This window comes from Sturnira hondurensis, unplaced genomic scaffold, assembly GCF_014824575.4.
Source record: "Sturnira hondurensis isolate 20B ecotype Veracruz unplaced genomic scaffold, ASM1482457v3 Scaffold0006413, whole genome shotgun sequence".
Taxonomy (NCBI): domain Eukaryota; kingdom Metazoa; phylum Chordata; class Mammalia; order Chiroptera; family Phyllostomidae; genus Sturnira; species Sturnira hondurensis.
Genome location: NW_028079044.1, coordinates 53,570,810 through 53,597,259, shown reverse-complemented (window position 1 = coordinate 53,597,259; position 26,450 = coordinate 53,570,810). Strand labels below are relative to the sequence as shown.

Genomic DNA, 26,450 nt, shown 5'->3' with positions numbered 1-26,450 from the left:
TGGTCCCTGCCTCTGGACTGTCCCCTCAAAGGCAGCCTCAACCCCACCCCCCCTTGTCTTTGCCACCAGACAGCAGCGCCAGCTTACGTCCCCAGGCAAGGCCACTCCTCCACCCACTGTGCCCTCTGCCCCTCCTACACTGCTTGGTGCTTTGTGCTGGCCGCACTGCACTTGAGGCCCTCTCCCCGCCCGGCCGCCCACCCGCTCCGCGAGGAAAGGGGAACCTCTGCAAGTGTGGTGGGAAACGCCCGTGCCCACAGAGCCCTGGTGCTAACGCTGCACTGCCGCTGAGCCAGCGCTGCAGGAAAATCGGAACCCAAATCCAGGCCGAGGGGCCCGGGGACCCGGGCTGGCCAGGCATCAAGCAGCTCTCACCAAAGCTGAGGTCTGGGCTTCCCGCGGCCCCGCCACTATGCCACCCACACTGACCAACGACCCTGTGACTCCGGACAAATGCCCCCCTTCTCGGCCTCACCTCCTTTCATGTCAAAGGGAAAGGGAAAGAATACAGTGACCCCAAGCTTTGGAACTCTCTCGGAGTCTCCTTTGGGGGAAGCAGGAACGTGGACCACATACCCCCAGGGAGGTGACAGGCGCTCCAACAGGGGACCTCCTGTGCTCAGGCAGGGCACGAGCCCGGGCACCCCGTGTCCACCGGGAGAGGGGGCCGGTCACTCCGCGCCGGCGTGATGAAGGGGCGAGCGGCAGGGCGGCAGGGTTCCTGAGCCTCTCTTCCGGGTTGTGACGCGGCGAATAGGCCCTGCGGGGACCTGGGCGCACCTGAGCTTGGGGAGAGGAGGGCGGGCTGGCGGGCTCGGCCCCGCGACGCCCGGTAAGCTCGCCGCGCTAGCCTGGTGACCTTGGGGAGGCGCCCCCTGACTCAGCCTCCAACGCGACCTGGCCAGGGCGGTCCCGTCCTGTCTCAGCCCCAGGCTTCCCCGAGGGGCGCCTGCCCCAGTGAGCGGCGCGGGTTTCCAGCCCCCGCCCACCGGTTACCTGAAGAGAAGCCGCCGCCGTGGCCGGGACCGGCCCTCCCGCCCAGCGGTGAACCGGAGTGGGCGGGGCCTCGCGTTGATTCCGCCCCAGTGGCCCTCCGCCAACCGCGGCCCGGCGCGCGGCGACCTGGGTCCGCCCCCACGCGATCTATGCGCTGATAGGTCGGAGGCGCGTCCCTCTCGCTCTCGGCCCACTACCTACCGAACCCCAGCGAGCGGGAGCGTGCAAACTCCGCCTTGCATTCGGCCCCGCCCGGGTCGCCCCTGGACCTCCCCGCGGAACTGTTGGGCTCCAGAACGGGTTCGGCCGGTCACTGCGCAGGCGCTGGGAGGACGCTCAGGCTTCCTGTGCGCGGGATGCGCGGTCTCCTCTCTCACCTTCCTCGGTGTTCACATTGGACACTCACACCCTTACAATCTGTGCGCACAGACACTGCCCTACACAGCCGCACGGGCGGGACCCCTCAGAGACGCGGGCTTGGTGCGCCATTGCGCCCAAAGCCGGCCCCCTCGCAAACACACACCTGAACAGGTACACACGCGGGGTGGACCCGATCTGGACACACGGGCACTATGCTCTCTCTCACACATGAACACACACACTGAACACCCAACAAGGATTCGGAGACCCCGAGACCGCCGACCCCTACACGCACAGGTACAAACACACACATGTACAGGGGAGGCAGGAGTTCAGTCTGCAGGTACACCTTGGGATGAAGAGGAGCAGGTCTGTGTGTTCAGGATCTTGGGATCTGGAGGGGCAGACAATAAGCAAGTAAACGATCCATAGGACACACGACATGCTCTAAGGGGGTGCGGCTGAGGGCTGGGAGAGCAGAGAGACACTACCACCTGCAAAGACCCTGACGCTGAAATTGCCTGGACGTGTTCACAAATGAAAATAAAGTGACGTTCAGGAAATGGACAGTGCATTTTGAGAAGGAAGTGTTCAGCAGCACCACACCCACAGTCTGCGTCTTGCTGCAGGTTAGGTCTGCAGAGAGCTGTTGGTGAGGGTGCAAGGTGGCAAAGTGGGACCCTGAGGTCAGTACAAGGGCAAGGTGACAGCTGAGGGGAGGGGCATTCTTCACAGAGCAAAGGGCTTCAGCCTGTTTCTTTTGTAGGGGAAGACAGAACTCAGGTGGCTGAGTGAGGTGGAGTGAGGTGCTGGCAAATGAAGCTGGCCCGTCAGGAAGAGACCAAAACCTACCCTCCAACCATAATCCTACTAGGCTGGAGAGGGCAGGGATTAATAAAGGCATGGGGAAGTTGCCAGAGAGGGAGACAGGAGGCTTCTTCCCAACTCACACCTAGATGGCTTGCTCTGCCAAAGCCCTGGCTATGTGCCCCACAGCCAGGGCCCAGCATGTCCTGATGGCCCCACCCCCTGCCCAGCCTCTGCCAGACTTCAGTCCCCAAGCACACAAACTGCTCAGCACACATCATAGGTATCGTTTCACTTTTATTACATTATTAATGCCAATTCCCTTCCCCAACAGTAAGCCCTACAAAAGTAGAGTACCTGGGATTTGCTCCCAAGTGCTTAGCACCAAGCTCAGCGTGTGACGGTTGCTCGAGGAGTTTCTGCGGGATGGAGGGACGACCTAGGGTGCAGAGAAAGACGAGGGAAGATGGACTGCAAACCGGAGCTGGCGACCAACTTGCCAGCCTCCAGTGTGGTCCGGGCCATGGTGGGAGCTGGGGCAGTTGAGAGGGTGTGGGCAATGGCACAGCCACTCTCGGGCAGACCCCCCCAGTTTTCCCCTGTGCTGTGCTAACTCTGGACAGGGCCCTTCTCCAGCACTTCCAGCATCTGAGGAGCAGCCCCGCCGCCGTAAATCCCTCTGCTTGGAATACCTGGAGTGGGTGCTCTTTACCTAACCCACAGGTCCACAACAAACCAGTTACTTTGTCTACATTTGCTATATCCCAGGCAGTTTGCCAGATGCAGTCTGTGGGGGAGCAAGGGGAGAGCAGACACAAGCCTTGCTCTCAAGCAGCTCACAGTCCAGCAGGGATGAGAAAATGAACCTCAGCACCCTGGGAAGGGCATTCCTGGCCCTTTCCTGCAGCAGGGCACACCACAGCCACCCTGAGTCCCAGAGGGGGACAACGCAACTACACCAACACTGAGCCCCACCGCAACCCAGGCCCTGTGGGGCACTCCCAGGACAGTAGTCCACAGCCTCTGTGATATCCAGCTCCTGGCAGAGAGACTGCATTTGGGCCCCAGTTCTGTCCCTGGTAAAATGGGCATTACCTGGTTGTGCTCTGATCTGAGGTCCTGAAGAAGCACTGTCGGCCCCGGACAGGCCCGTCAGGCGTGGTCTGTGGGAGGTGGTGATTGCAGCTACCACAACCGCTTCACACAGCACCCGGCCTGCACCCAGTAAATGTCACCCACTACTCCCGTGGTAACAGTGCCCGCAGAAGACTCTCGAGGACAGGACAAAGCAGGTCCACACTGGCTGCTGTTCACTGGAGCTGCTGGGTGTGGGGTGGGCCTAGGCTGGAGGCCTCACTTACCTTGGAGATATGCCCTTAAGTCTTCAGAGGGCTTCAGGGGAAAGTCCTCCAGCAGGCCTTGGCCCAGGTAAGACAAGCTTCTAGACCTCAGCAGAGGAAGGCCAGCGTTGCCCCACCCCCACTCGGCCTCAGCTGCCTCCTCAGGACCCTTCCAAAGGACAAGGAGTGCAGTTGAAACAGTTGCTGGTGTGCGTTTTCCTTTTCCCTTCCTCATGTCCTTAGAAACCCCACTCCCCTTGCCTGGCTCGCTCCCCACCCCCAGCTTATGTAAAGGCCTTTTGTGTTCAGCCACAGCCAGGGTGGCCCACAGAGGCCTCAGCCTGGATCTAGCATTTAGGGGTTCTCACCACACAGAATGGGCCCCATGCAGGGCAGGGCTGGTTCCGGCAAGATGTTCTCAGGACAGGAACGTCCTGGGGACGGAAGGACACAGACCCCCCTTTGAGGGCACAATGCTAGAACCTTCCATTCTAGAACCTGCCCCTGCTTTCCTGGAGCCTGCCTTCCCCTGCACCAGTCCCTGACTGTGTCAGGCCCCACCCCGAGCTCTCCGCCTTGGTCATTCCCGGGCCTCTGGTTTAGTCCCAGCAAGACTTCCAAAATGTGGCTGCAGCCCTGAGAGGGCACAGGTCCCATCTGGCCTTCTGTGGCCCTATCACCCCTGCCCCTTTGACACAAGTCAGGCCTCAGCCACATACCCCACCCCTCCCAAGAGCCCGTATTGAGTGGGACAGCCCTGGCCCCTCCTGCAGTGCCCTGCTCTCCATGAATGGTAGCAGCAGGCGAAAACTGGACCAGCAAACCTTCATGACGCAGGTGCGTGAGTGCAGGGACAAGGGCCACCTGCTCTCCTCCAAGAAGATTGGCTCCGGGGCCTTCTCCAAAGTCTACCTGGCCTACGCCACACAGGAGCGCATGCAGCACAACCTCAAGCTGGCTTCTGACCTGCAAGGCAAGCATCACACCACGGTGAGGCAGCCCGCCTCCTCTCTGTGGCCTTGGGCTCAGGGAACCCTCCAGCCCAGCTCTAGGGGGCCCTGTCCATCCCTACTGGGGTGCCTCCCAGCTGTTCCCGCTCCCTTCCAGTCCTGCAGCCTCCCACAGGCTGACCACTTCAAGTCCTCAAACCCCTGAGCACATAAGTGCCTGGGACAACACTGTCCCCCAGGACTCTGCTTACCCTACCTCACCCTGCCCAGTTTGGCTTGTGCACAAAGGACAGGAAACTGTCCTGCCTCACCCTGCCCCTAGGGGCTGTGGTCTGCACACAGCAGCCACCCTTCACCCCTGCAGGTGGCTATCAAGGTCATCTCCACTGCCAAGACCCCTGTGGAGCTCTCCTGCAAGTTCCTGCCCCAGGAGATATCGTCACTCAACGCTACCTACAAGCACCTGAATGTGGTAGGCAGAGACCCCATGGCAGCCAGCAAACATCCTGCCCATCCCTTTACCAGCCGTCACATCGCCTGCTGCCCACCCCAGGTCCACCACCACCCCCATCCTGACACCCCAACCCAGGGCACTGCACAGGCCCTCGGTGGGGTGGCAGCAGGCAGCTGGGCGTGGTGCAGGTGCAGCTGTAAGAGGCCTATCACAACAGCCAGCACGCCTACTTGGTGCTGGAGCTGGCAGGTGGCGGTGACCTGCTGGAGCACGTCAATGCAGTGTCAGACCACTGCTGCTGCCCAGGGCTGGAGAAGGAGGCCCACAGGCTGTTCCGGCAGCTGGTCAGCGCAGTGGCCCACTGCCAAAGCTCTGGCGTCGTGCACTGGTGAGGGCACAGCCCAGCCTGACCCCCACCTGCATGGAGAGGTCACCTGAGCCCAGGCCCAGACCCACCCGCTCTTTCCCATGCAGCGACCTAAAATGTGAGAACATCCTGCTGGATGACCGAGGCCTCCTGAAGTTGACAGGTGAGTCTGTGGCCAGTCCTCTTGCCCTTGTGCCCGTGTGCCCTGATTCTTGACCCCAGCCACCCACCTTGCACAAGGCCCCTGCACACTGGCATGCCTGCCAGGCCCTCGGCCTCCACACTGGTCTGCTCCAGACTGGACCCCAGCCTGGCTTGACCTTCAATCCTCCCAGAAGACCTCTACTTCATCCTCGCCCACAGCCACCCTGCAGCTGACCCCAGGCCCACATAGCCGCCCCTTCCACTGAACCACCTGTCCCGCACCTCTGCACAGACTTTGGCTTCGCCAACCAGTCAGGGGTCAAGAAAGCACTGCTGAGTACCTTCTGCGGCTCCATGGCCTACACTGCCCCCAAGATCCTCATGAGCAAGAAGTACAGTGGGGAGCAGGCCGACCTATAGATCCTGTGAGTGCCGTTCCACCAGCCACCCCAGAAGCAAGGCCCCTGGGCAGGGGTGAGGGGGAATGCCTTAAGAGCCACTATCCCCAGAGGTGTCATCCTTTATGCCATGGTGACCGGGAAGCTGCCCTTCAAGGAATGCCGGCCCCACTGCATGCTACTCCTAATGCACCGGATGACCAGGCTTTCCACCCGGCTTGTCCCCAGGTAAGCTTCCACTGCGCCTTTCCCAAGTCCCAGCGGACCTGGGTCAGAGGGTCATTCTGTGCCATGGAGAGGGTCACAGAGGAGACTCACCTGGCACTGGCCTCCTGCCCACTGTAGTGAGGGGGAAGCTGGACTGAGGTGGGACCTAACTCAGACCTTGCCTGTCTGCCCATTGGTGACAGGCAGAGGACCTCCCGCAGAGCCCTCAAAGCTGTGGTAATTGTTGGTGGGGACTGAGCACTGGATGCGGAGGCAAGAGGGCAGGTGGAGGGGGCACTGACTGCAGCCATTGAGTCCTCGCCCGCAGAGTGCCAGGACCTGATCAGAGCCCTGCTCCAGCTGCGCCCGCATGCGCACCTGGACCTGCAGCAAGAAGCCAGGCACTGCTGGACGCAGCCCACTGCGCATGCGCTCTTCTGCTCCGTGCTCAGCACCTCACCAGGTGGGGCAGGGCCCTGGGGGTGGGCAAGTGGGCTCTCCCTTAGTGCCCAGACTGAACCCCCAATGCGGTCCACAGTAGAGAATCCAGGGGAGCCCAGAGAGGACTCAGAGCCACCAAGGTCACTCCTGCAGCTTCGTCGCCCCCAGCAGCTGGGAACCCCCGAGAGCGCCTCTGGCCCAGCACCAGAGCCCCCGGATGCCAGCCTGAGCAGAGGTGGGGGCTCTGCCAGGGTAGGTCTCCGAAGCATTGCAACGGCCAACCTGGGCATGGGCGCTTCAGGGCAGCTACCTCGGCTGTGCTCCAGGAGCACCATCCAGAATGTGCTGGGGCTCCACCAGGTCAGCTGAGGGCAGGCAGATGGGCCCAGTGGAGGTCAGATAAACTGTTTATTCTGTGGAGTCAGAGGTTTGAACCAACCAGCACTGGGGAAACTGGGGATGCTCCTGAACCAAGACTATGAGTCCACACACCTCCATGCCAGAGCTTTAATGGGGCAGGTGAGCTGTGGAGGGAGATACACAGCACCCATGGGACACCCAGCCTCCATGGGACAGCACAAGTGAGCAGACCTCCAACTCGGGAAACAGGACAGAGGACAAAGGAAAGGGACACTGGGAACCCCTGGGGAGCCAACCTGCACTATAGCACAAGTTCTGGTGGGGGGAAGGGAGCAGTACTCAGGTCCCACACCAAAGACGGCACTAGGTTTGGTAGGGGGCCCAGGAGAGGAGCAGAGAGGGTGGGCCACACTGACAGCCTGCCAGTGACACCTTGGGTGCTGCAGAGTTAGGGGGACCACATGTGGCACTGTGGAGAACCAGGTTCTCGTGCAGACAAGGGGCTGCAGACAGAGCCAGGGCACAGGTCAAGTGGGAGAGCAAAGAGGATGAAGGGGAGACAGCACCCAACCAGTGCTCAAAGGGCAGGCCCGGTGGGGTGCAGCTCCAGGAGACCCCCAGAGAAGGCTATAGATAGCAAAGGTCTCAAGAGGTCAGCTCACTGAGGCTGAGGGTAAGCAGAGGGCCCAGATGGAGGGACTTGGGGGGACTGGCAGGAGGGGGCATTAGTGGCACCAGGTGCCTGCCTGGGCTCAGACCCCTGTAGCACTCCTGGGACTGGAAAGCTCCAGCTGGCCACTCCAGTTTGCGGTTTTCCTGTCTGGCCCCATCACCATGCTTGAGAAGTGCCTCACAGCTCCACTGGCCAACCCCATGCAGACCCCTGAGAGCTCCAGGGCCTGGCCAGCTGGGATTGAACAGTGCTCTTCTGAACAAGCTGCATTGCTGCTGGAAGCAACAGGGCACAGGGAGGTGCCCTCAATCCTCAATGTTTAAGGGGCATTAACCCTAGAGCCCTCAGCATGAACCCAGAACTTAAGTATAGCTCTGCTTCTCAGTAGGACACAGCCTTCTAGCAAGGTGACCCAGAGGCCTGAAGGCAACTGCAGGAAAGCCTGGTCCGGGAGGCCAGGACTGACGGGCTAGTAAAGGTGTGCTGGGATCTGGTGTCGGGCTGCAGGGACCTCAGGTGGGTGCATCCCCCTCTGCCTGTGGCTCTGGAGCCAGCTCCCACTCCTGCTGCTCCCGCTGGCATTGCTCCTGCTCCTGGCGGTCCAGCCGCTGCAGCTGGCACTCCACATCCTCAGGCACCTGTACCTCCAGCAGGTTTTCCATGCCGTGCTCTGGCTCATCCCCAATGAGCACCTGCAGCAGGGAGGCAGGTGAGCAGCTGGCTGGCATACCACGAACATCTCCCCATTCCCCACAAACCCTGCACCCACCTGGATCAGTTTCTCACAAGTCACCCGCACATCAGACTCGGGCTCCCAGCTGTGCAGCTCACGCAGAATCAGGTAAGTTCCCTGGTCCCTCACCTGCTGCCGACCCTGTGCGGTGGCTGTCAGCTGAAAGAGGACAGAGATCAGCCAGCTATCAGAGTGGTCACGTATATGTTGGGGACGGAGTTACTGCAACAGGACCTATACTCACCAGCATGATGGCCTCAATGAGCATCTTGCGGATGTCGGCATCAGGCTCCCGTTGCTTGTCTGGCGGCAGGTACTGCAGGTCCACAGGCAGTCCTGGGGACAAGTGTGGGAGTCACTGGGTCCCTGTGCTGGGCAGCCAGGTCAGACCCCACCTTTGTAAACCTCATCTGTGCTCAGCAGCTTGCTGCTAAAAGTTTTCAGAAGGGAGCTTCCTCCCTGCACCACTACTGGCCTTCCCTCCTGCCAGGTCAACCCTGCGGACCCACCCAAACTACTCACGCTCCATCTCCTCCTCGGAGAATTCCTCAGGCCCAGCCAAGGGCAGCAGCAAGAAGGGGAGAATGTCCACCTTGGGCCCCAGCAACCACTCGTGGTGTCCTGGGTGGGAAGTAGGGGTGGGGGCCAGTCCAGAGGTGCTCTAATGTCCAGTCTCTCCCCACTGCCCACCACCGCAATACCCCCACCACCACTCACTGTGCTCGAAGCAGCAGTTTCGCAGCGTCCCCACAACCCCGCCCCTTCGCACCATAGAGTCTGGGTATTGGGTAAGGGGCAGCAGCCGCTGGACCACGCACCTGAAGGAAAGGACCACTCAGTGCTGTCCCTGCTCACTTCCACCCCCTCCCCACGGGCGTCCTGCTGTTCACCTGTCAGGGTCCAGCAGGAAGGCTCGCACCGCGGGACGCTGGCTGAGGTTGGAGAGCACTGGCCCCAGGTAATGTAAGGGCGCGCGGGCGTTGTAGCCCGGAGTGCACAGCGCGCGCACAAGCCGCTCCAGGCCTGACTCCCCCCGCTCCGCGGCCGTCAGCGCCTCCATCAGCGAGGCACACGGCGCCGGCTCGCGGCTGAGGTTGGCCAGTACCGCGGCTGCCTCCTCCGCCCAGGGCCACTGGGGATCCAATACACGGCCCAGTAGGCGGGCAGGCAGCCCAGGCTCGGCCACCAGCAGCGGCTCGTGCAGGCAGGGGTCGGCGGCCAGGTTGACAAGGGCGCGGGCTGCATCTCGGGCAGGGGCCGGGGCCGGGGCCGCTGCCAAGTCGACCAGCGCCCGCAGCAGTGCCTCTTGGCGGGCCAGCAGTGTCCGGCCCATCCCCGAGCCGGTCAGAGCCAGCACATGCCGCATTGCTTCCTCCTGCAAGTCCGCCCGCGCCCCGGGCGTCAGGAAGGGAAGGAGCTTCGCCGCCTCCACCTCTAGAGTCAGCAGCCCTGCAGGGCCGCCGCCACCAGCCGACGAGCCAGTGTCCGCGGCCTCCTCCATGCCCGCCAGCACTTTGCAATCCCTGCGCACTTCAGCTCGGGCACCACCGCTCCGCCTGGCCCCGTGGCGACACGGGGTCCTCGGCCCCGCCCACGAAAAAACCCGGTAGCCACAACGACCAATCCGAGCCTGAGGACTCAGCGCAAGGGGCGGGACAGGAGTGCGGAGGCGGGGCCACGCCGAGGCCCGGGGCATTATGGGGCTGAGCGCCGGCCGGAAGTGACTCCCTCGTGTGTGGAGTGGCGGCGGCGCGGGTAACGTAGGGACAAACGTTGACCCCTCTGTGTGGCCCCATCCCTTGGTGTGACCCCTGGTGGCTAACTGATTACAGCGGCCCTCTTCCATCATAGATTGAGCAGAGATCCGTCTTCGCTGGAAGAGACACATGATCGATGACATTGATTGACATTCCAATGTCAGACCAGCCTCGCATTCCTAGCACAACCCCCTTTTCCTCCTGATATCGTTTCATCTGAATATATTAGTGTATTTAATTTGCTAAAATTGTGTTTAGAAATTTTGCGTCTCTGTCCACGGGGTATACTGGTCTGCAGTTTTCTTACAACGTCTTTGGGGGCGATGTTGACCTCAGAAGGGTTGGGGTTTATGTATTCTCTTCGGTTTTCTGTACGTTTGTTAAAGTTGTATGATTTACTTCCTTGGTGTTTAGGAGAACTCCCCAGTGAAGGTTTCTGGGCCTAAAATTCTTTCTGGGGATATTTTTCAACGACAAATTAAATTCCTTTAATGGATACATAACTATTCAGGTTGTCATTTTCTTCTTGGGTGACTTTTGGCAGTTTGTGTCTTTCAAGGAATGAGTCTTTTTCATCCGAATTACGGAATTCGTTGGCATGAAGCTCATTATAATATCCCCTTACTATCCTTTTAACATATGGAGCGCCTGTAGTAGGATCACCTCTCATTCCTGGTAGTTGTAATTTCTGTCTTGTTTCTCTTTTTGTAGGTCTTGCAGAGGTTTGTCAATTATATTGATCTCAAAGAACCACCTTTTTGATTCATAATTTTTTCTATTGCTTTCTTGTTCGATTTCATTGATTTTTCACTTTGACCTTACTATATCCTTTCTTCTGATCACGTTGTTGTTTTTTTCTCTCATTTGTTAGGGTAGATGCTGAGGTCATTAATTTGAGATCTTCTTTTCTGTTAGTTTTCCCCTCATTTATTCTTAGAGTCGTGAATTATTTATATATCTTACTTTTACATGGTTCTGAGCGCCTTGATAAATTGATGTCATTTTTATTTCACACTGTGGGCTGTGATGCCCAGGAGAGCCACTCACTGGGGACAGCATGCCCCTGAAGTCTGTAGGTCATACATAGGTCCAAGAGCTGGGATTTGCCTGTGGCTAAGACCCATGGGAAGGGCGCTTCATAGCCTCAATCCCCAGCTAACCTTGTATGAAAGTTCCATGGAAACTGAGGAAGAGGGTGGATGAGTCCAAGCAAGTGCCCACTTTTCCAAGGAAAGCACATGCTTAGGACATACAGATCCTACCCACAAAAGTTGAATATTTCTTGCCCTGCCTGGTGTGGCTCAGTGGATTGAGGGCCAGCATTAGGGGTGTGTGAGTGGCAACTGATCAGTGTTTCTCTTGCCCATTGATGTTTCTCTCCCTCTTTTGCCTTCCCTTCCCCTCTCTCTAAAAATAAAATCTTATTTGTAAAGGTTGAGTGTTTCTCAAGGAATGGAATGGGAATGTTATGGATAACCCAGGTAAATGATGCCCTCTGGTGGGCACTTTTGACCAAAACAAAAATGCATCTTCAGGGCCCACTGGACCAGAAGTATTTCCTGTGATCACCAGCTAGGGAACCGTAACTATTCCCAAGTTAAGATAGTGTAAGTGTAAAGATACAAAGACTTCCAGTCAAGTAGGTGGCGTATGCCAACATGGCTTGCCTCTTCGCACAACCACATCAGATTTACAACTAAAATATAAAACAGCCATCACTCAGAACCTTCAGAAATCAAGTGGAATGGAAGTCTGACAACTACAGAAATAAAGAAGCCACGTCCCTACGGACTGACAGGAGGGGTGGAGATGCAGAACGGGCTGGTCGCTCACCCACATGTGGTGGATAAAAGTTCAGGAGGGATATTTCAGGAGTGAGGGGTCCCAGCCTCACAACAGGACCCCCAACCCAGGATTCCAGTGCCAGAAAGGGCATTCTCCACAACTTCTGGCTGCAAAAAATAGCAGGGATTGAGTTGGTGGAAGAAACTGCTGGAGCCCCAAGCAGTTCCTCTTAAAGAATCCACACACAGACTTACTCAGACTCACTCCTTCTGAGCTCCAGCACCAGGGCAGCAGCAGCTGGAAGGGCACCAGTGGTACCAATGGGAGGATGTGAAGTGTCTGGCATTGAGGTGAGCAGAGGCCATTGGCCCTTTTCTTAACCCTACCCCCACAGGGCTGTCAGGCTGGTGCCATATCTAAGACTCCATCAAACTGACTGACACTGTTTGCCCTGCCCTGGAGATCCCCAGAGACTCCACCCGACCTGACTTATACATCCACCCACGCTGCTTTTCCATATGAATGACTGGTCTTGGCTCATATGTCACAGCTTACTAAATCCTCTCAAACAAGCAACAGCTGAACTCAGTGAGGCCCAGGCTGGCACTAGCAGCAGCCAGCCCAGACTCACAGCTTGGCTTCGCCTGGGGATCTCCAAGTCCAGCCTAGTAGCAGCCACCTCAGATTGCTTTATAGCTCAGGAAGGGTGGCCTTGGGCAAAACACAGGTTGACCTTGGCCTGCACCACCCAGGAGAACTCCAGGACTAGTGCTTCCTGCACATCCCCAACTGGTACCTGTCCCGCAACCCAGGCATGTGTCCTGAGCAGAATCAAAACCGAGACCTTTCCCGTTGGCAGGATGACACCCAACTGACCGAGCCACACCAGTTAGAGCTAAAAAAGATTTTATAATTAAATTTAATTTTTAAAAATGTATTAATTTTAGAGAGAGAGGAGAGAAATTGTTTCACTTATTTAGAATGTGTATTACTTAGCATTCATTGGCTGATTCTTGTAAGTGCCCTGACCGAGGACCAAACCCACAACCTTGGCATGTCCGGGTGATGCTCTAACCAACTGCGCCGCCTGCCCAGGGCTCTAGTCTAGTTTCTGTCTCTATAAATGTGCCTATTTCAGGTACCTCAATGCTTACAGACTCTGTACAGTGCGGAGTACCATGTGGAAAACAAGTGTGTACTTCTATGTAACCAATACCACAAGCAAAACAGAGGACGGTTTAACCACCACAAAGACCTCTGGGCGCTCCCGTATTTAAACCCTGCAACCTCCTCTTCATCTGTGTGACGTTTTACACGTGGAAACATACGGAATGTGATCTTTCGAGATGGGATTGTTTTCCACTCAGCGTAATTCTCTGGAGCTTCACCCAGGTTGTTGTGTGTGTCCCTAATTTGTCCACTTTTATTGCTGAGAAGTTATATATTTGCTACTTTGACTCCTTCTGTAGTAAAAATCCCATTTCAGATTTTCATACATTGTTCTATTGGGTTGTGCGGTTTTTCTTACTGTTATTGATCTGTAGGACTTCTTTCTATATTTTGCAGATGAGCTATTATTTATTTACTTGTTTTTAGAGAAAGGGGAAAGGAGGGAGAAAGAAAGAGAGAAACATCAGTGTGTGGTTGCCGCTCATGTGCCCCCAGTGGGGGACCTGCACTGCAACACAGGCATGTGCCCTGACTGGGAATTGAACTGGTGACCCTTGGGTTCACAGGCTGGTGCTCAGTCCACTAAGCCACACCAGCCAGGACGAGATGAGCCATTTTTAGTTTTTCACTCTCTTAATGGTATATTTAGGTTAACAAATTTCTTAATTTAAACATAATTCTATATTAATATGAAACATAATTATATATGAAAACTATATTAGTATTTTCTTTTATGGTTAGTGGGTTTCTGTCCTGTTTACGCTTGCCTGACTTTCACATGTTTTAAACGTCCAAAGCATTTATTGTTTTATAATTTAAACAATGAACACCCATAGCAGCAGACGCCGTGGCCGCACAGCCCCTTTTATGAAAACCTCAGCCCCGACGCTCCCCACTTGGGCTCTCCTGGCCCTGGTTGGCCTGGGAAGAGCCACCCACCCGGAAGCCCCATAGCAAGACTCCCGCCAGCTCCGGGGTTGTGGGGGAGGTGTGGGAGGCTGACTGCCACCATGGAGCTGATGAGAAGGAACCTGTGGAGCTGGAGGGTGAAACACTCACAGGAAAGAGGGCGCTGCTCAGGCAGCCCAGCAGAAGGGTGTGAAAACCAGAGCAGACCCTTGCCCAAAGTGGGCCAAGTAGCCAGCGCACACATGGGTCCCTGTGCAGCCACGGCAGTCAGGAGACACTCCAGACCCTGCACTCCACAGACAAGGTCTGCCACTTGGGGGTGTTGCGGTTGAGGGGTCCAGAGGATACTGCCCCTTACTGCTTCTTGGATAAAGCAGGCAGTGCCCTTTCACTGGTTCTTCCTTCCAGCCTAAAGGTAACGAATCCCACCCACACCTGGGACAGCTAGACCTCCTCTTCTCCCCAGAATATCTGGCCGCCGCCTGGCTGATGAGTCCACCCTCCCATTTTGCCCCCAGTAATTGACTGATAAACACTGGCTGAGCGCCTGAGCAGGGACGAGCCCACACTATGGGACCCCACCTGGGTAGGCAGGTCCGACACACCAGCTTGGCTGTCCCCCCATGGACTGGCCACACCCCAGATCCAGTCCATCCGCACCACCAGCCAGACCTCGCTGCCCACCCCAGTAGCCCCCAAAGACAGATGTGGCACCCAGTTTGCTGGCTGCACTTTATTGCAGCCCCATTCCTTGGCCAGGGGCAAGCAGCCCAGCGAAGAGCTGAGTCCCAAGCCCTTTGCTGGAGGGAAGAGGAAGCTGGCCAGGAGCGGCGTCAGGCTGAGGCTGCCAGCCAGGTCAGCTGTAGTTGTCGGGGTCTGCGTGGTCTGGCAGAAAGTAGCGCTGCAGGGCAGGCTGCAGAAGCAGGGGTGGCAGTGGACGTGCAGGCCGCGGCCAGTCTGAGGGGAAAGGCCGTACTTCCACCCGAGGCAGCGGCAGCTTCAGTGTCCGGATGGGGCCTTCGAGGGTGAGGCCCTCCCGGTGCCAGGACAGCATTTGGCCTGAGGCTAGAGGGGCAGTGCAGCCTCAGGTGGGGTGGGGGCCCTGTGGGGCCCAGGCTGTGGTAGGCACAGGGTGAAGCTCACAGTGCAATCTGTACCCCTGTCCCCACTCACCCCTCTGTCTCTCTGGAGACATCCGGATCTTGGTCTCCTGAAGCTGAAGGATGGGGTCGGGCCTGGAGTGGTAGGGAGGCAGGTTGTGTGAGCCTGGCCCTCAGCCACCCCATCGTGGGCCCTGCCTCAGCCCAGACCTGGAGCCATCAGCACTCACGGGTGGGGGTGGGGCTGTGGCACCACAGCGTTGGGGCCCAGTGTTCTCTGGCTCAGGCTTGGGCTCTCAGGCTCCTTGCTGTGCAGGGAACTCAGCCGCCGCACCCGCTGCAGCTCACAGAAATAGTTGAGGGCGTCAATGGGTCCCAGGTCCATTATCTTTGACTGTGACCAGTCCGTCTGCTCCAGTAGCAGTGGGTGGTTTGGCAGCGCGTCGCATTCCAAGGAGGGCAGCCGGACCTCGGCCAGGGAGGAGAAGGGCATCAGTGTCTCGGAGAGTGTGCGGCAGGTGTGCCAGACGTGCATCGGTGAGAACGTCTCGTAGGTCTGGGACTCCAGGGCGGCCGAGCCTGGCTCCCCAGGTGAGGTCACCAGGGAGGGCGTCCCGGAGTGGAATGAGGACGTCACGCAGATGTAAATGGGTGCCCCGGAGACTGTGGAAATCGGTGACAGGGTCTCCTTGGACCGGGGCGAAAGCACTGAGGTCTCCGAGACCTTGGGCAGCATCTCCGACAACTTGGCTACTGATGGTTGCGAGATTTCCGTCTGCAGGGACCCAGGGAGTGGTGCTGTTCCTGGATCCCAGCCTGACCCCAGTGCAGACCCCTCCCAGGAAGGGGCAGGAAGATCCCGAGAGACACAGGGACCCAGGAGACAGGTGTTGCACGGCGTTAGAGTGAGGCGAGGAGCCTAGCAGCCTCACCTGGCTCTCCTCCCTGGACGTGGGGGTAGCCCCAGGAGGAGGCCAGAGGCCCTACTGGCAGGTGGCCTCCCCCCCAAACCTGTAGGTGGTGGATCATCTCCTCCAGCTTCTGGCTACAGCAAATGCGCAGCACAGCCTTGGACTCCAGGTCCAGGCCCTGGACCCAGGTTGCCATCTCCTTGAACAGGAGGCCCTCTGGGTCCTGAAGGCCTAGCCCGTCCAGCAGCTCCTTGAGCTCAGACCTGCGACAGGTGAGGGCGGCTTATCCGGAGGTCCGGAGGCCTGCTGGTGGGCAGGAAAGCCAGGCAAAGAGCGGGCCTCACCGGCAGGAGGCTGGCGAGTAGAGGAAGTAGGACATGAGCTCCAGCACCACCTCGTGGGACTCCAGGGAGCAGGCCAGGACCAGCTGCAGCGCCAGCATCACAAACTGCTTCTGCATCCGGACCTGAGCACAGACGGGCAGTGCAGTTGGGGCCGGAGGCCCAGGCCGGGGGGGGGGGGGGGGGGGGGGGGNGCCGCGGGGCAGGGGCTAGGTGGGCTGGGCTCAGCTGGGGCAGACCTGGAGGCTGGGGGGTTGGTCCAGGTTGAGCAGGTGCAGGAGGATGGCGTGCAGCCTGCTACAGAGGTCTCGGCTCATGTCAGGCAGCAGCCTCAGCAACGCGTGCAGGATGTGCACGCGGTCCTCCCAGGAGGCCTCCTCCAGCAGGTCCATGAACAGGGAGGCCAAGCCATCCACCGTGCCCACTTCGGGGTACGCCTGTTGGGACCGCCAGCTGAGGCCCTGACTCCGCACTGCTCTCTCCCACCAGCCCACTTCCCAGGCATCCCCTGAACCTCCAGGGTGAAGATGGGGAACAGCTTTTTGAACCAGTTCTGGATGGCAAAGAAACGCAGGAACCTGGGCAGATGCCCATAGCGCTCTTCCAAGAGCGAGTGCTCATAGTGGTACCAGTGGGGGTGTACGTAGTTCTCCATCCGGGAGTTGTCTCTGGAGCTTCTCCTAGTCAAGGACGCCAAGCTCTGGGGGGCAGGAAGCTGTCAGGACCCGAGCCTGCACCCACTCCTCCCACCGGAGCCTTGCCCTGGGCCCCACCTGGGCCCAGGGCTCCTCGAATTCCAGCAGCTCCTGGGAGAGCCCCGGGTGGGGGCTCAGGAAGTCTGAGGTCCAGTCCAGATCCAACTCCTCGTCTTCCTCCTCCTCTTCCTCCTCCTCCTCCTCCTCCTCTCCCTTGTCCAACCAATGGATCAGCTTCTGCTGCCACATGGTGTGGCGTCGCCTACTCCGCGACAGCCACCAATCATCCTGCTGGCTCCCCCTTGACTGCAGAGTAGACAGAGCAAGGGGCCAGTAGCTGGCATGGAAGGTCTCGGCCCTGGGCAGAGCTCTTCCCGGGCCTGAGGCTGAACCCCCAGCCCCACTGCTTGCCTTGCGTGAGCCTTGGCTGGTGAGCTGGGCCTGGGCTCCAGGGCCCCTGACTTCCCTGGGCGGCCACATCTGCTGCAGCACCACGGAGTTGGGGACCCAGCCTGGGAAGTGGATGGGCCTTGGCAGGTCCTGGAAGTGGAGCACAGCGCAGTGGGCTGAGAGCCTGAATTCTGCCCGATCCTAGGGTCTGCCCTGGTAGAGCACCCAGGCCACCAGCCCAGCTCTCTGCCAAGTCTCCAAGAGCTGGACTGGTGCCCTACCCCCACCCCCCACAATGCACAGACAGGCAGAGAGAGCCTTTGGAAACCAGGGAGGTGCTAGCTGTGGCAACTAAGGAGGGGAATCTGGGCCACCCCAACACCCCACATGCTCTCCACAGGGCTTGGCTGCCAGCCCTGGACCAGAGATATCCAAAAGAAGCTGGGGGTGGGGAGTTAGGAGCCCTGAGGGGGGCCGTTCGGGGCTTGGGTATGTGGTGCAGCAGCTGGAAGGGTCAGTGGCCACCTGGGCCAGTGATCCTGCCAGAGGTCTGCTGGGGGGCAGAGGCCTGTCTTGGCATCTGGGGCGGGAAGGCGGTGGGTTGCAAGGGGCCAGCTCCCATGGATTTTGATCCCTCAAAGGGAGGAGATTCTGGTCTCCCAGACACTCATGGGGGAGGGGCATGCAGGCACAAGCCGCTGGCATGAGGTTCTGGCTTGCCCAGTTCTGCTCCAGGAGCCCCAGACCCTCTGGCAGCTACACCCAGAGTGCAAGCAGTCAGCGCCCACAGAGAAGCGGCATCAAAGCTGGGCAGGCGGGGGAGGGGGTGGGGCCTGGGCTGCAGGTGGGCATGGCCCTAGGTCAGATAGGGACACAAGGGTTTGGAGTGAAGGGAAAAGGGAGTACACATGAAGGGTGACCCCTGGAGGGAGTTGCCTCTGGAGAGTGTGTGTGTCTCACCTTGTAGGGCTCAATGGCAGCAGGAAAGAAGCCCCTGAGGTTAGAGAGAAGTTCCTTGGGCCGCCTTTCCAGCAGCAGGGGGACCTGAGGACAGGGCAGAGGCTCAGAGCCAGTGAGCCTGGACCCCTGCAGCTCTGCCTTGGGCGGGCAGCATCCTACCTGCCTGGGGCCCTCACCCTGTGCTGCAGGTGGGAAGACAGTGAGTCTGGGGCCAGGGGCCTCTCCTGGGGGAGTTGCTCCAATTGCAGCCGAAGGTCCACACTGAGGCCCAGGGAGGAGCTCAGGGAGGAACGGGCCAGCATCTGGGGCGTCGGAGGAGGAGTTGTGGGGCGGGGGGCAGGGTCCTGAGTGGGCAGAGGGGTGGTCGGGGTGGGAGGCCTCACCTGGGATTCCCTGCTGTGTGCTCCCCGGTGGGGAGGTGGGATGGGAAAGGTGACTTGGGGAAAGCACTGGCCCAGTGCCCTCCAGTCCTGTGGGGGCAGGGCTGTTGGCGGTATGGAGGTTTCAGTGCAGACCCCTGCCTTCCCGAGACTGGGGGCAGCTCGGGGCAGGGTGCACACACCCCAGGTTTCTCCCTCCGCTGTAAGGGTCATGGTGTTCCACCGCTGTGACTCGGCTCCAGAACAAACGCCCTGGGAGGGGTGGCAGGCAGGGCAGGTTGGGGTGTCAGAGGCCCTGGAAGGGAGGGGTTGGGTCAGACCTGGTGCTAGGGGAGGCACCCAACCTACCAGCAGGGCCGGGCCATAAATCAGATGCAGGTAGTTGTCAAAGGCCTCCTGCTGCTGCTGCCAGGATGGTGGGGGCCGCACTGCTGGGACCACTTGCCCCAGTCTCAGCCGCTGAAGGTCAGAGTCCCGGGCAACTAAGGCTTCCAGGTCCTGGAGTGGGAGTCAGAGTTCAGCCGATTCTTCCTGGAGCCTCGACATGTGCTGCCTGGATAACCACAGTGATCCCAGGCCTGCTCCAGGGACAGAAGGGGTGGGGCCTGCACCTGGGCACGGGGCAGGGCTGGCACTGGGGTGGAGGGGGCATCAGGGCTGGCCCTACCTCCTCCAACAGTGGCTGCTTAGGTGCTGCCATCTGGCAATGGATGAAAGACAAGGCCGTGCTGCAGGCAGGGAGGAACACAGGTGGGACACTTAGTGGCATTACCAGTGGGATTAGGCTGAGGCAGGGGTAAGGATCCAAGAGGGTGGCCAAGCCCCTGATGGGGCACAAGAGACAGCCAGGAGTGGTGATACCAGGGCCGGGACAGGCTTCAGGTGGCCCCAGGTGCCTGGGAGCCCTGGGACCTTGTGCTGGGGGCACAAAGCTAGACCCTGCGCCAGGGGAGCTAGGGGGTGGCCTCCGGGACAACTCAGGGGGCCTGCCAGCAGACCTGAGACTGGAAACCCCATGCAGGTTGGCGAGCCTCTGCAGCTGGGCTGAGGTCAGTGATTCCTGGCTGGACAGTGGCAGTGGAGGGTCATCCACCACATCAGGGACCTCCTGGCACAGCTTCTGAGCAGGGAAAGGAGCCTGGAATCCTGGCCTAGGAGGCTTGTCTCCTGCAGCAGCCCCACCTGCACACCCGGTTCTTGCTGCACACCTTAACCAGGTAGGACGTGGGCAGGTAAAGCCTGTGAGATACCAGGCAGAGGCGGGAGCCCAGAGCCAGCACCAGGTCCCCACTGTTGTTGGAGAAGGTCAGGGCCTGAGGGGCTCCATCCAGCTGCAGGAGCCTGGAGGGGTGTCCAGGGAAAGAGTCCAGCCCTGCTCCAAACAGCAGGAAATGGAGGCAGCGGGGGGCGGGGGGGGGGCAAGGTCCCCCCTCCCCTATCCAACTACTAGGCTCTGCTGGGAGCAGAGGTAGGGGAGCCCAGCGGGCTGCCCCTGGCTCCCAGCCTGGTCCTCCTTCCCTTGGGGCCCCACCCACCGCAGTAGGTGGTTGTCTGTGGTCCAGATCCGGATGGTGCAGTCCAGGCTGGAGGAGGCATACAGCTTGAGGGTGGGACAGCAGCACAAGCCTAGGGCCCGGGGCTCAGGGTCAGGAGCCAGAGCCACATGGTGGCTGGGCCTCACCCTCGCCCTGCCCCCTAACCAGTGATGTGGTCCATGGGGTCATCCTGGGGCCGGTGGTCATAGCGTTGGCTGTTTTTCAGGCCAAACTGCACCAGACCGTAAGTGGCACTGTCTGAGTCCTCAAAGCCCACAGTGACGCGCTTCCCGAGCGCAGAGAGCACCAGGGCAGGGTGGCAGCAGGAGAAGGTGCGCAGCAGGCTCAGGCTCTCCTCAGCATAAGGGAAGACGCGCCACATCTTCACGGTCAAGTCTCTGCCTACCGGGTGGGAGCCAAGGCTGTGCCTTTGGGGAGGCAGGGAAGGGGCTCCCCCCACAGGCTGGGGCGGGGGGTGGGGGAGTGGGAGGTACTGACTGACCCGAGGACACCAGGATGTTCCAGGTAGACGAAATGGCGATGACCGGGCCGGGGCTGTGCGCCTGTGTATGGAAGACAGTCTTCCATGTGCGCCACTCCAGCACTGACAGGGTGCCATCCGTGTGTCCCAGCACCGGCAGGTACCTACGGGCGACAATAACCTGTTGGCGTGGCCTCTGTAGGCCCGCCTGGCCCTCACTGGCTCTCCCACCTACCGGTTCTTGTCTTTCCAGGCCTGGATGTCGCTGTGGCACAGCTCGCTCCCGTGCTGACGCACGGTCTTCCAGCTGGCAAACGCACTGCTGGGGTCTATGACGTGGCTGTAGAGGTGCAGGCAGCAGGGCCTGGGCGCTGGCTGGGGTGGCGGGCACGCGCGGTACAGCACACACATAGGGTGGCGCGCCGCGTTGGCACACACCAGGTGTCCGGCGCGGGTTAGCAGCCACAGGGTTTCGCGCGGCAAGCAGTAGGCCACGGCGGCCGCGCAGTCCTCGGGCTCGAGCAGCAGTGCGCTCACGATAAGCCCGGTAGCAACGGACACGAGGTAGACGGAGCCATCTGCGCACGCGCACACGAGGCGTGCCGGCAGAGCGGGGTGCGAGGACAAGGGCAGCGCGGGCGCCACCTGCAGGTGGAGCACTGGTGCTGACAGCTGGGCCAATGGTGAGTACAGCTCGCGCAGGCGCCAGAGCTCCACACTGCCTGCACGCAAGGACAGCACCGGCCAGCCAGGACTGGCGGGTGCCAGTAGGCGGTTCACGCCGCCTGACCGCATGTCCTGGCCCCAGTAACTCAGCATCACTTCGCCCACCTGCGCCACTGCCTGCAGGTCCCATGTGCGAAGCGTCCCGTCCTGTGAGGCTGACAGCACCAGGGGTGTGTTCGGGAGCACGGCCAGAGCTGTCACTGGGCCTGCGGGAGGGGTGCAGGTCACTGGGACAAACGAAGGACAAAGGAAACGGAAGCTGTTGGCTCGGGTTACGACCAGCACAGAGAAGCATGGCCAGAGCTGGCGGGGACTGTGGGCAGCCCAGAGCTCTTTAAGGCAAGGTGGGGAGAGGAAGGGCCTCGGCAGCTGTAGTGGGGTGGTGCACCTGTGTGGCCCACAAACACGATCCGGATCTGCCAGTCGGCCTCCCACACCTTCACCGTGCTGTCTCGGGAAGCCGTCACCATGGCCTCTACCTCTCCACAGTATGCCAAGTCGGAGATGGTGCTGGGAAGGAAGGCCAAACCGACTCAGCAACACCTCAGGTAAGTGTGCCCGCACCCCTGCCATAACCGGCTTTCCCGCGCAGACTCATCCCTGAGTTCCCCTTACGTTTTGTGCAGCTCCTGGTGCACATCTACGACAGCCCAGGCATGCAGGTCAAAGGTGACTACGGCTGAGCCGTAGGCTGCGAAGCAGCGCGGAGGGTGGTGGGGAGGCAGGGGCCCCAGAGCCAGACCAGCGAGTGCATGGGTGGAGCTTGGCGGAGGCAGTAGAGGTGACCCACTGGGCACCAGACAGCGACCCCCTAAACGGAACTTCCAGAGCGCCAGGCCACCGCCTGTCTCCACTACTAGCAGCAGCCCCAAGTCAGGCACCGGCAGGCAGCAGATGGGCTCTCGATGGGGCGCCCGACCCACCCTTGGCTCGCTCAGCCATAGCAGGCTGAGATCCGGCCTTAGTATGGCCAGCCCTGCGGGGCCCCAGCCCACATAGCGGCCCACGGAGCCCAGCGGACCTGGCACTACCGCCAGCCCCCTGAGGGCAATGGGGGCCAGCAGCTTCTCCTGCGCCCAGCCGTCCTCTCTGTGCAGGTGCAGGCAACCTACGCCATCCAGCACCACGAAACGTCTACCCACTGGGTCCTGCGCCACCGAACGTAGCCCTGCTGCCACCTCCAGGCGGCGCAGCGGCTCCAATCCGTGTGTCAAGCAAGCCACACGCAACTCGGATCTCTTTTCCTGTGGGGCAGGGTGGGCAGACCTTCGGTGAACTTGGGGGAACCCAGGAGAGGCCTTGCACCCGCCTGGGGTAGCCAAGAGGATGGGCCGGGATCATGATAGGGACCCCTAGGGGAAGAGCTGGGCCAGGAAAGAGGCTTCTAGGCAGACGCCAGGAGCCAGTCGCACCTTTTCTACAAAGCTGTGGAGGCTTGCACGCAGCAGCAGCCACAGCTGGCGGGCACGGGCACCGGGGGTCATGTTGCGCCACTGAGAGCTCCTGGTAAAAAGCTTCAAGACCGGCTCTGAGGATGATGGCTCTGTGGGCCAGTGGTGGAAGCAGCGTTACTGTGTGGCCTTGGGCTCCCCCGCAGGTTGTGGGCAGCCAGAGCCTTCTGGGAGGGCCCTGTGGGCTAGGGGGATATCTGTGGGGCACTGCACTCCTGGTGGAAAGCGCCCCTGCCTGCGTGAGGGCTGCTTTTAGGCTGGTCATCTTGAGGATGAGGCCAGGCCACCTCACCATTCTTTTCTTTGAGCACCCCAGGGTCTGGGATGTCATAGCTGTCAGCTTCATAAAGGTCTGGGTCCAGGGTCAGGTTGTTGCCTTCTACTGAAAAGGGATTGCTTGTATCCAATACATCCGTCTCCATTTCGCAGGTCCAGGCGGCTTAACAGTCTCTTCCGTCTGTTGCTAGGATACCAGATGACGCAGGCCCCACCCCTAATGCAGGCCCCGCCCCCACCCCAAAGAGAGCCCAGGTCAACAGTAAGTCACATAAACTTTTATTGGAAACAAACAAGCTGCAGCAAAGTGACACTCAGTGCACACTGCCCACTGGGCGAGGTGGGAAGTACAGGTGGGCTCCAAGAGCCAGCTCAAGCCCAGGGCAGATGACCATTGGGGCCTGCTTGCTGGGTCTGGGGCCCTTTGGGCTGGAGTGTGCAGGCTCAGGCTTGACCCCATACAAAATACAAAAATAAACTCTGTGGTCCAGCTGTCCCTGCCTGTGTCAGTTTGTTTGGGCAGGGCAGTGGCTGCTCCCACCAGGCCTTGTGCTGTCTGTCCAGTCTAGCCACAGTGTGGGCAGCAGAGCCTGTGGGGGTAAGTGGCCATCCATAGGCTAGAGCCAAAGGGCTAGGTGGGCAGCACTGGAGCTGTGGCAGCGCCAGGGTCTGGCCAGCAGCTGGGGAGGCCCTGGGGCCCCTCAGGTGGGCAGGCCTAGGCACTGGTTGAAGCTGGATGAAGCTGAGGCCTCTGCTCTTCCTCCTCACATACAGATCACTGGAACCCTAGGCAAAGGGGGACACACAGCCAGCCTTGAGAGGCTAACACCCAGGAGACACCCCTGGGCAGAGAAGCCCCGCCCTGTCCTGCTCACCCCAGGCTCCAGGAAGCCAGGCCACCGCCACCATCACACACCTGTCCTCCATGGGGCTGGTCTCCTCAGGTCCGCCCTCACTGCCTCCACCTCTGAGTTCTTCCTCCTCCTCCTCCTCCTCCTCCCCCAGCTCCATGTCCAACTCATTGCCCACTTCTGAGGGTGTGTACGTGGATCCACTGGGGGAGGTGGGGAATTGGTCTTAGGGGGAGGTGGGGAATTGGTCTTAGGACTGCCCACCCTGGCCTGCCACTGACCCCAAGGAAGATGTCCAAGACGAACAAAGTCAGAAGTAGGGTAGGCCGAACAGGGAGCTACAGTAAGGGGCAGTCGACAACCTGATAGAGCGACAGCTGAAGAAGACAATCCGTTTAAGCCGCTTGTTGTAGAAGAAGTAGTTAAAGGACCAGAGGCTTCCATCTTCCCCAAAGGGGTCTGAGTCCAAGTCTGGATTGTAGCTGGGTGGTGTGGGGTGAGATTGGTGTGAGATCCCGTGTGCCACACACACCCAGGACCCACCCGCAGGGATGCCAGCCCACCTGTAGATGTCACATTCAGCCAGGCAGATCTCTTCATCCACTGCGTTCCACAGCTGTGGCTTCAGGGCCTTGAAGTCCTCCCGCACGGCCGAGAAGAGACTGCAGTTGACTGCATTCACCACCTAGGATGGTCACAGCTCGAGCTGACTGGGTACCAGGACAGCAGGCATGGACTGGCTGGAGCCCAGGGGCCACTGAAAATGGGGGAGGACAGTGGGGATAGCTGTGGGCTGTGGGTCCCTCACCCAGCTGAGGCTGGGCTCCCGGCTGAACTCGTGGCTTCTGGCCGTGCTGAAGTCATAGTCAGGGCGGAAAGACTCATTGAGTGTGGCGATCAGGTAGAAGAGGGTCTTGCGGCTGCACTTGTCGCTGAGGGGGCCCTCGTCCTCGCCACCTTGGCTCTTGCTCAGTCTGCACAGAAAAGCATCAGCCCAGTATTGCCCTGTACCCAACAGCCCCCAGTGGGCAGGACCCACCCTGGCTCACCTGCTGGGGCTGAGGCCGGAGGTCTGGGGTGGGGATAGTGCCTCTAGCACGTGTGGTTGGCCCTCCTGGCAGAACTGCTTGAACATGTGCTTGTCATCTCCCGCCATCTTGCAGGAATAGCTTTCAATCCTGTGGAATGTAGGTGGAACTGTGGAGCATGCCAGCCCCAGGTTTGACTCAGGGCTAGGGCAGAGTGACCTCTGAGATAGCAGCCCCTGGAGCCCAGCCCTCACCTGCCGATTATGTGGGCATCTCCAGTCTCCACAGTTAGCTGTGAGTTGATGGCCTCGAAGCTGGAGTTCTCCAACAGCTTCATGTCCTCTGGAAGAGGGTCCTGGGCTGCGAGGGACTACTGCTGCCTGGGGACAGGAGGCCAGTCCATGGGTATCTGGCCCCAGGATCTATACCTTTAGCCCTCCTCCCATAAGTGGGGCCAAAGTAAATATGCTGGGTCCTTCCCACAACCTGCTTCCAATTCCTCAGCACCGGCAGGAGAGGAAATGAGATCCTGTTACTTGACAGCGAGAAGTCCAGGCCCTCCTTCAGCCATACCCCATGCACTTCATTCGAGTTCTGGGGTCAGGCTTGGGGGGGCCACAAAGAATCCTGCACAGCCAGGGGCTGCTGGTTTAGTCTCTCCCTCAACACTCCCTACCCGACAAAAGAGCCGGAGAAGGGACTCGACTCCAGTAGTCCCCCTGAGGCCTGACTCCTCAGCTAGGGTAAGAACCCACACACGGCTAGGAACACCTGGGGTTCGGGCTTGCATTCACCTGGAAGAGGCACTCTTCCCTGCTCTACAGGCGGCTTTCTGGCGAAGACAGGAAACTTGTAGGCTCCTCTGTTCTTCTCCAAAAGTGTGCCTAGTTTCTTCGAGGCCCCACGGCACCCGAATGACCTGTCCTCAGGCCGCACCGCTAGGGCGCTCCCGCGCCCACTCCGCAGTGTCCGCCCCCAGCCTAGCGGAACCCCAACCTAACCGCGGCAAACTACGAATCCCAGGAGGCCGGGCTCCCCAGACGCGCGCACGTACCGGCGCGCGGCCATTTGGGGGTTGTAGTTCTAGAGGACCCGAGACGGCACCTACCGTCCGCACAGGGCGGACACCTACCTGCTTGCGCTGCGCTCTCTCTGACCGGGCAGGGTCAGGCCGGGTCGAGTTGGCTGGCGTCGCTGCGGGTGAAAATGCGGTGCGGGTTCCGGACGGTGCAGGATCCTCAGGACCGGAGGGCGGCGCCGCGGCCTCCGTTCGGGCCGCACTGTATCCGGGGGAAGAAGCTCCGCGGCGACATCCCGTTACTCCCGGCCTTGCCGGCCCATCCGGGCTGCCACTGCGACATAGCCTCTCCCCCGCACGACGCCCGACTATCGCGACCGACCTGCCTGCCGACCGCCACCAGTCTACTCAGCTAGCGAGCAAGAGAGCGAGCGACCTCTGCCTCCTCTGTCCGGA

At 60.0% G+C, this 26,450-nt stretch overlaps 4 protein-coding genes across 10 annotated transcripts in view; all 4 read right to left on the bottom strand.

Annotated features, from left to right (window-relative positions):
- MROH1 (maestro heat like repeat family member 1) overlaps window positions 1-1,075 on the bottom strand; it is a 48,003-nt gene extending 46,928 nt beyond the window's left edge. For 2 of the 6 annotated variants that reach the window (XM_037048792.1, XM_037048795.1), the window contains exon 1: window positions 781-971. The gene's annotated coding sequence lies outside the window, so the exon portion shown is untranslated. The other 4 variants (XM_037048789.1, XM_037048793.1, XM_037048791.1 and 1 more) reach the window with 4 other exon arrangements.
- A 5,882-nt stretch (window positions 1,076-6,957) lies between these two features.
- On the bottom strand, window positions 6,958-9,809 carry HGH1 (HGH1 cochaperone). Its single transcript, XM_037048958.1, has 6 exons — window positions 9,121-9,809; window positions 8,948-9,048; window positions 8,753-8,851; window positions 8,475-8,566; window positions 8,267-8,389; window positions 6,958-8,189 (listed from the first exon to the last, which is right to left on the bottom strand). Exons 1-6 carry the CDS (start codon window positions 9,729-9,731, stop codon window positions 8,010-8,012), a joined length of 1,206 nt encoding a protein of 401 aa, XP_036904853.1. The 5' UTR covers window positions 9,732-9,809; the 3' UTR covers window positions 6,958-8,009.
- A 4,765-nt stretch (window positions 9,810-14,574) lies between these two features.
- Window positions 14,575-23,243, bottom strand: WDR97 (WD repeat domain 97). The gene is made up of 23 exons (XM_037048745.1): window positions 23,114-23,243; window positions 22,783-22,913; window positions 21,986-22,707; window positions 21,759-21,880; window positions 20,880-21,576; window positions 20,666-20,808; window positions 20,329-20,565; window positions 20,164-20,254; window positions 19,837-19,969; window positions 19,627-19,748; window positions 19,296-19,356; window positions 18,977-19,126; window positions 18,632-18,880; window positions 18,425-18,550; window positions 18,249-18,332; window positions 16,977-17,438; window positions 16,718-16,903; window positions 16,443-16,640; window positions 16,207-16,328; window positions 15,963-16,125; window positions 15,182-15,726; window positions 15,025-15,086; window positions 14,575-14,916 (listed from the first exon to the last, which is right to left on the bottom strand). The coding sequence occupies exons 1-23, from the start codon at window positions 23,241-23,243 to the stop codon at window positions 14,708-14,710; spliced, it is 5,145 nt and encodes a 1,714-aa protein (XP_036904640.1). The 3' UTR covers window positions 14,575-14,707.
- A 112-nt stretch (window positions 23,244-23,355) lies between these two features.
- MAF1 (MAF1 negative regulator of RNA polymerase III) lies at window positions 23,356-26,445 on the bottom strand. Of its 2 annotated transcripts, XM_037048977.1 has the most exons (8): window positions 26,109-26,445; window positions 25,231-25,356; window positions 24,998-25,126; window positions 24,757-24,922; window positions 24,512-24,633; window positions 24,311-24,430; window positions 24,014-24,151; window positions 23,356-23,883 (listed from the first exon to the last, which is right to left on the bottom strand). In XM_037048977.1, the coding sequence occupies exons 2-8, from the start codon at window positions 25,311-25,313 to the stop codon at window positions 23,862-23,864; spliced, it is 780 nt and encodes a 259-aa protein (XP_036904872.1). In that variant the 5' UTR covers window positions 25,314-25,356; window positions 26,109-26,445; the 3' UTR covers window positions 23,356-23,861. The 2 variants fall into 2 exon arrangements, with proteins under 2 accessions (XP_036904872.1, XP_036904873.1); XM_037048978.1 differs by lacking the exon at window positions 24,014-24,151.
- Between the last annotated feature and the right edge of the window lie 5 nt (window positions 26,446-26,450).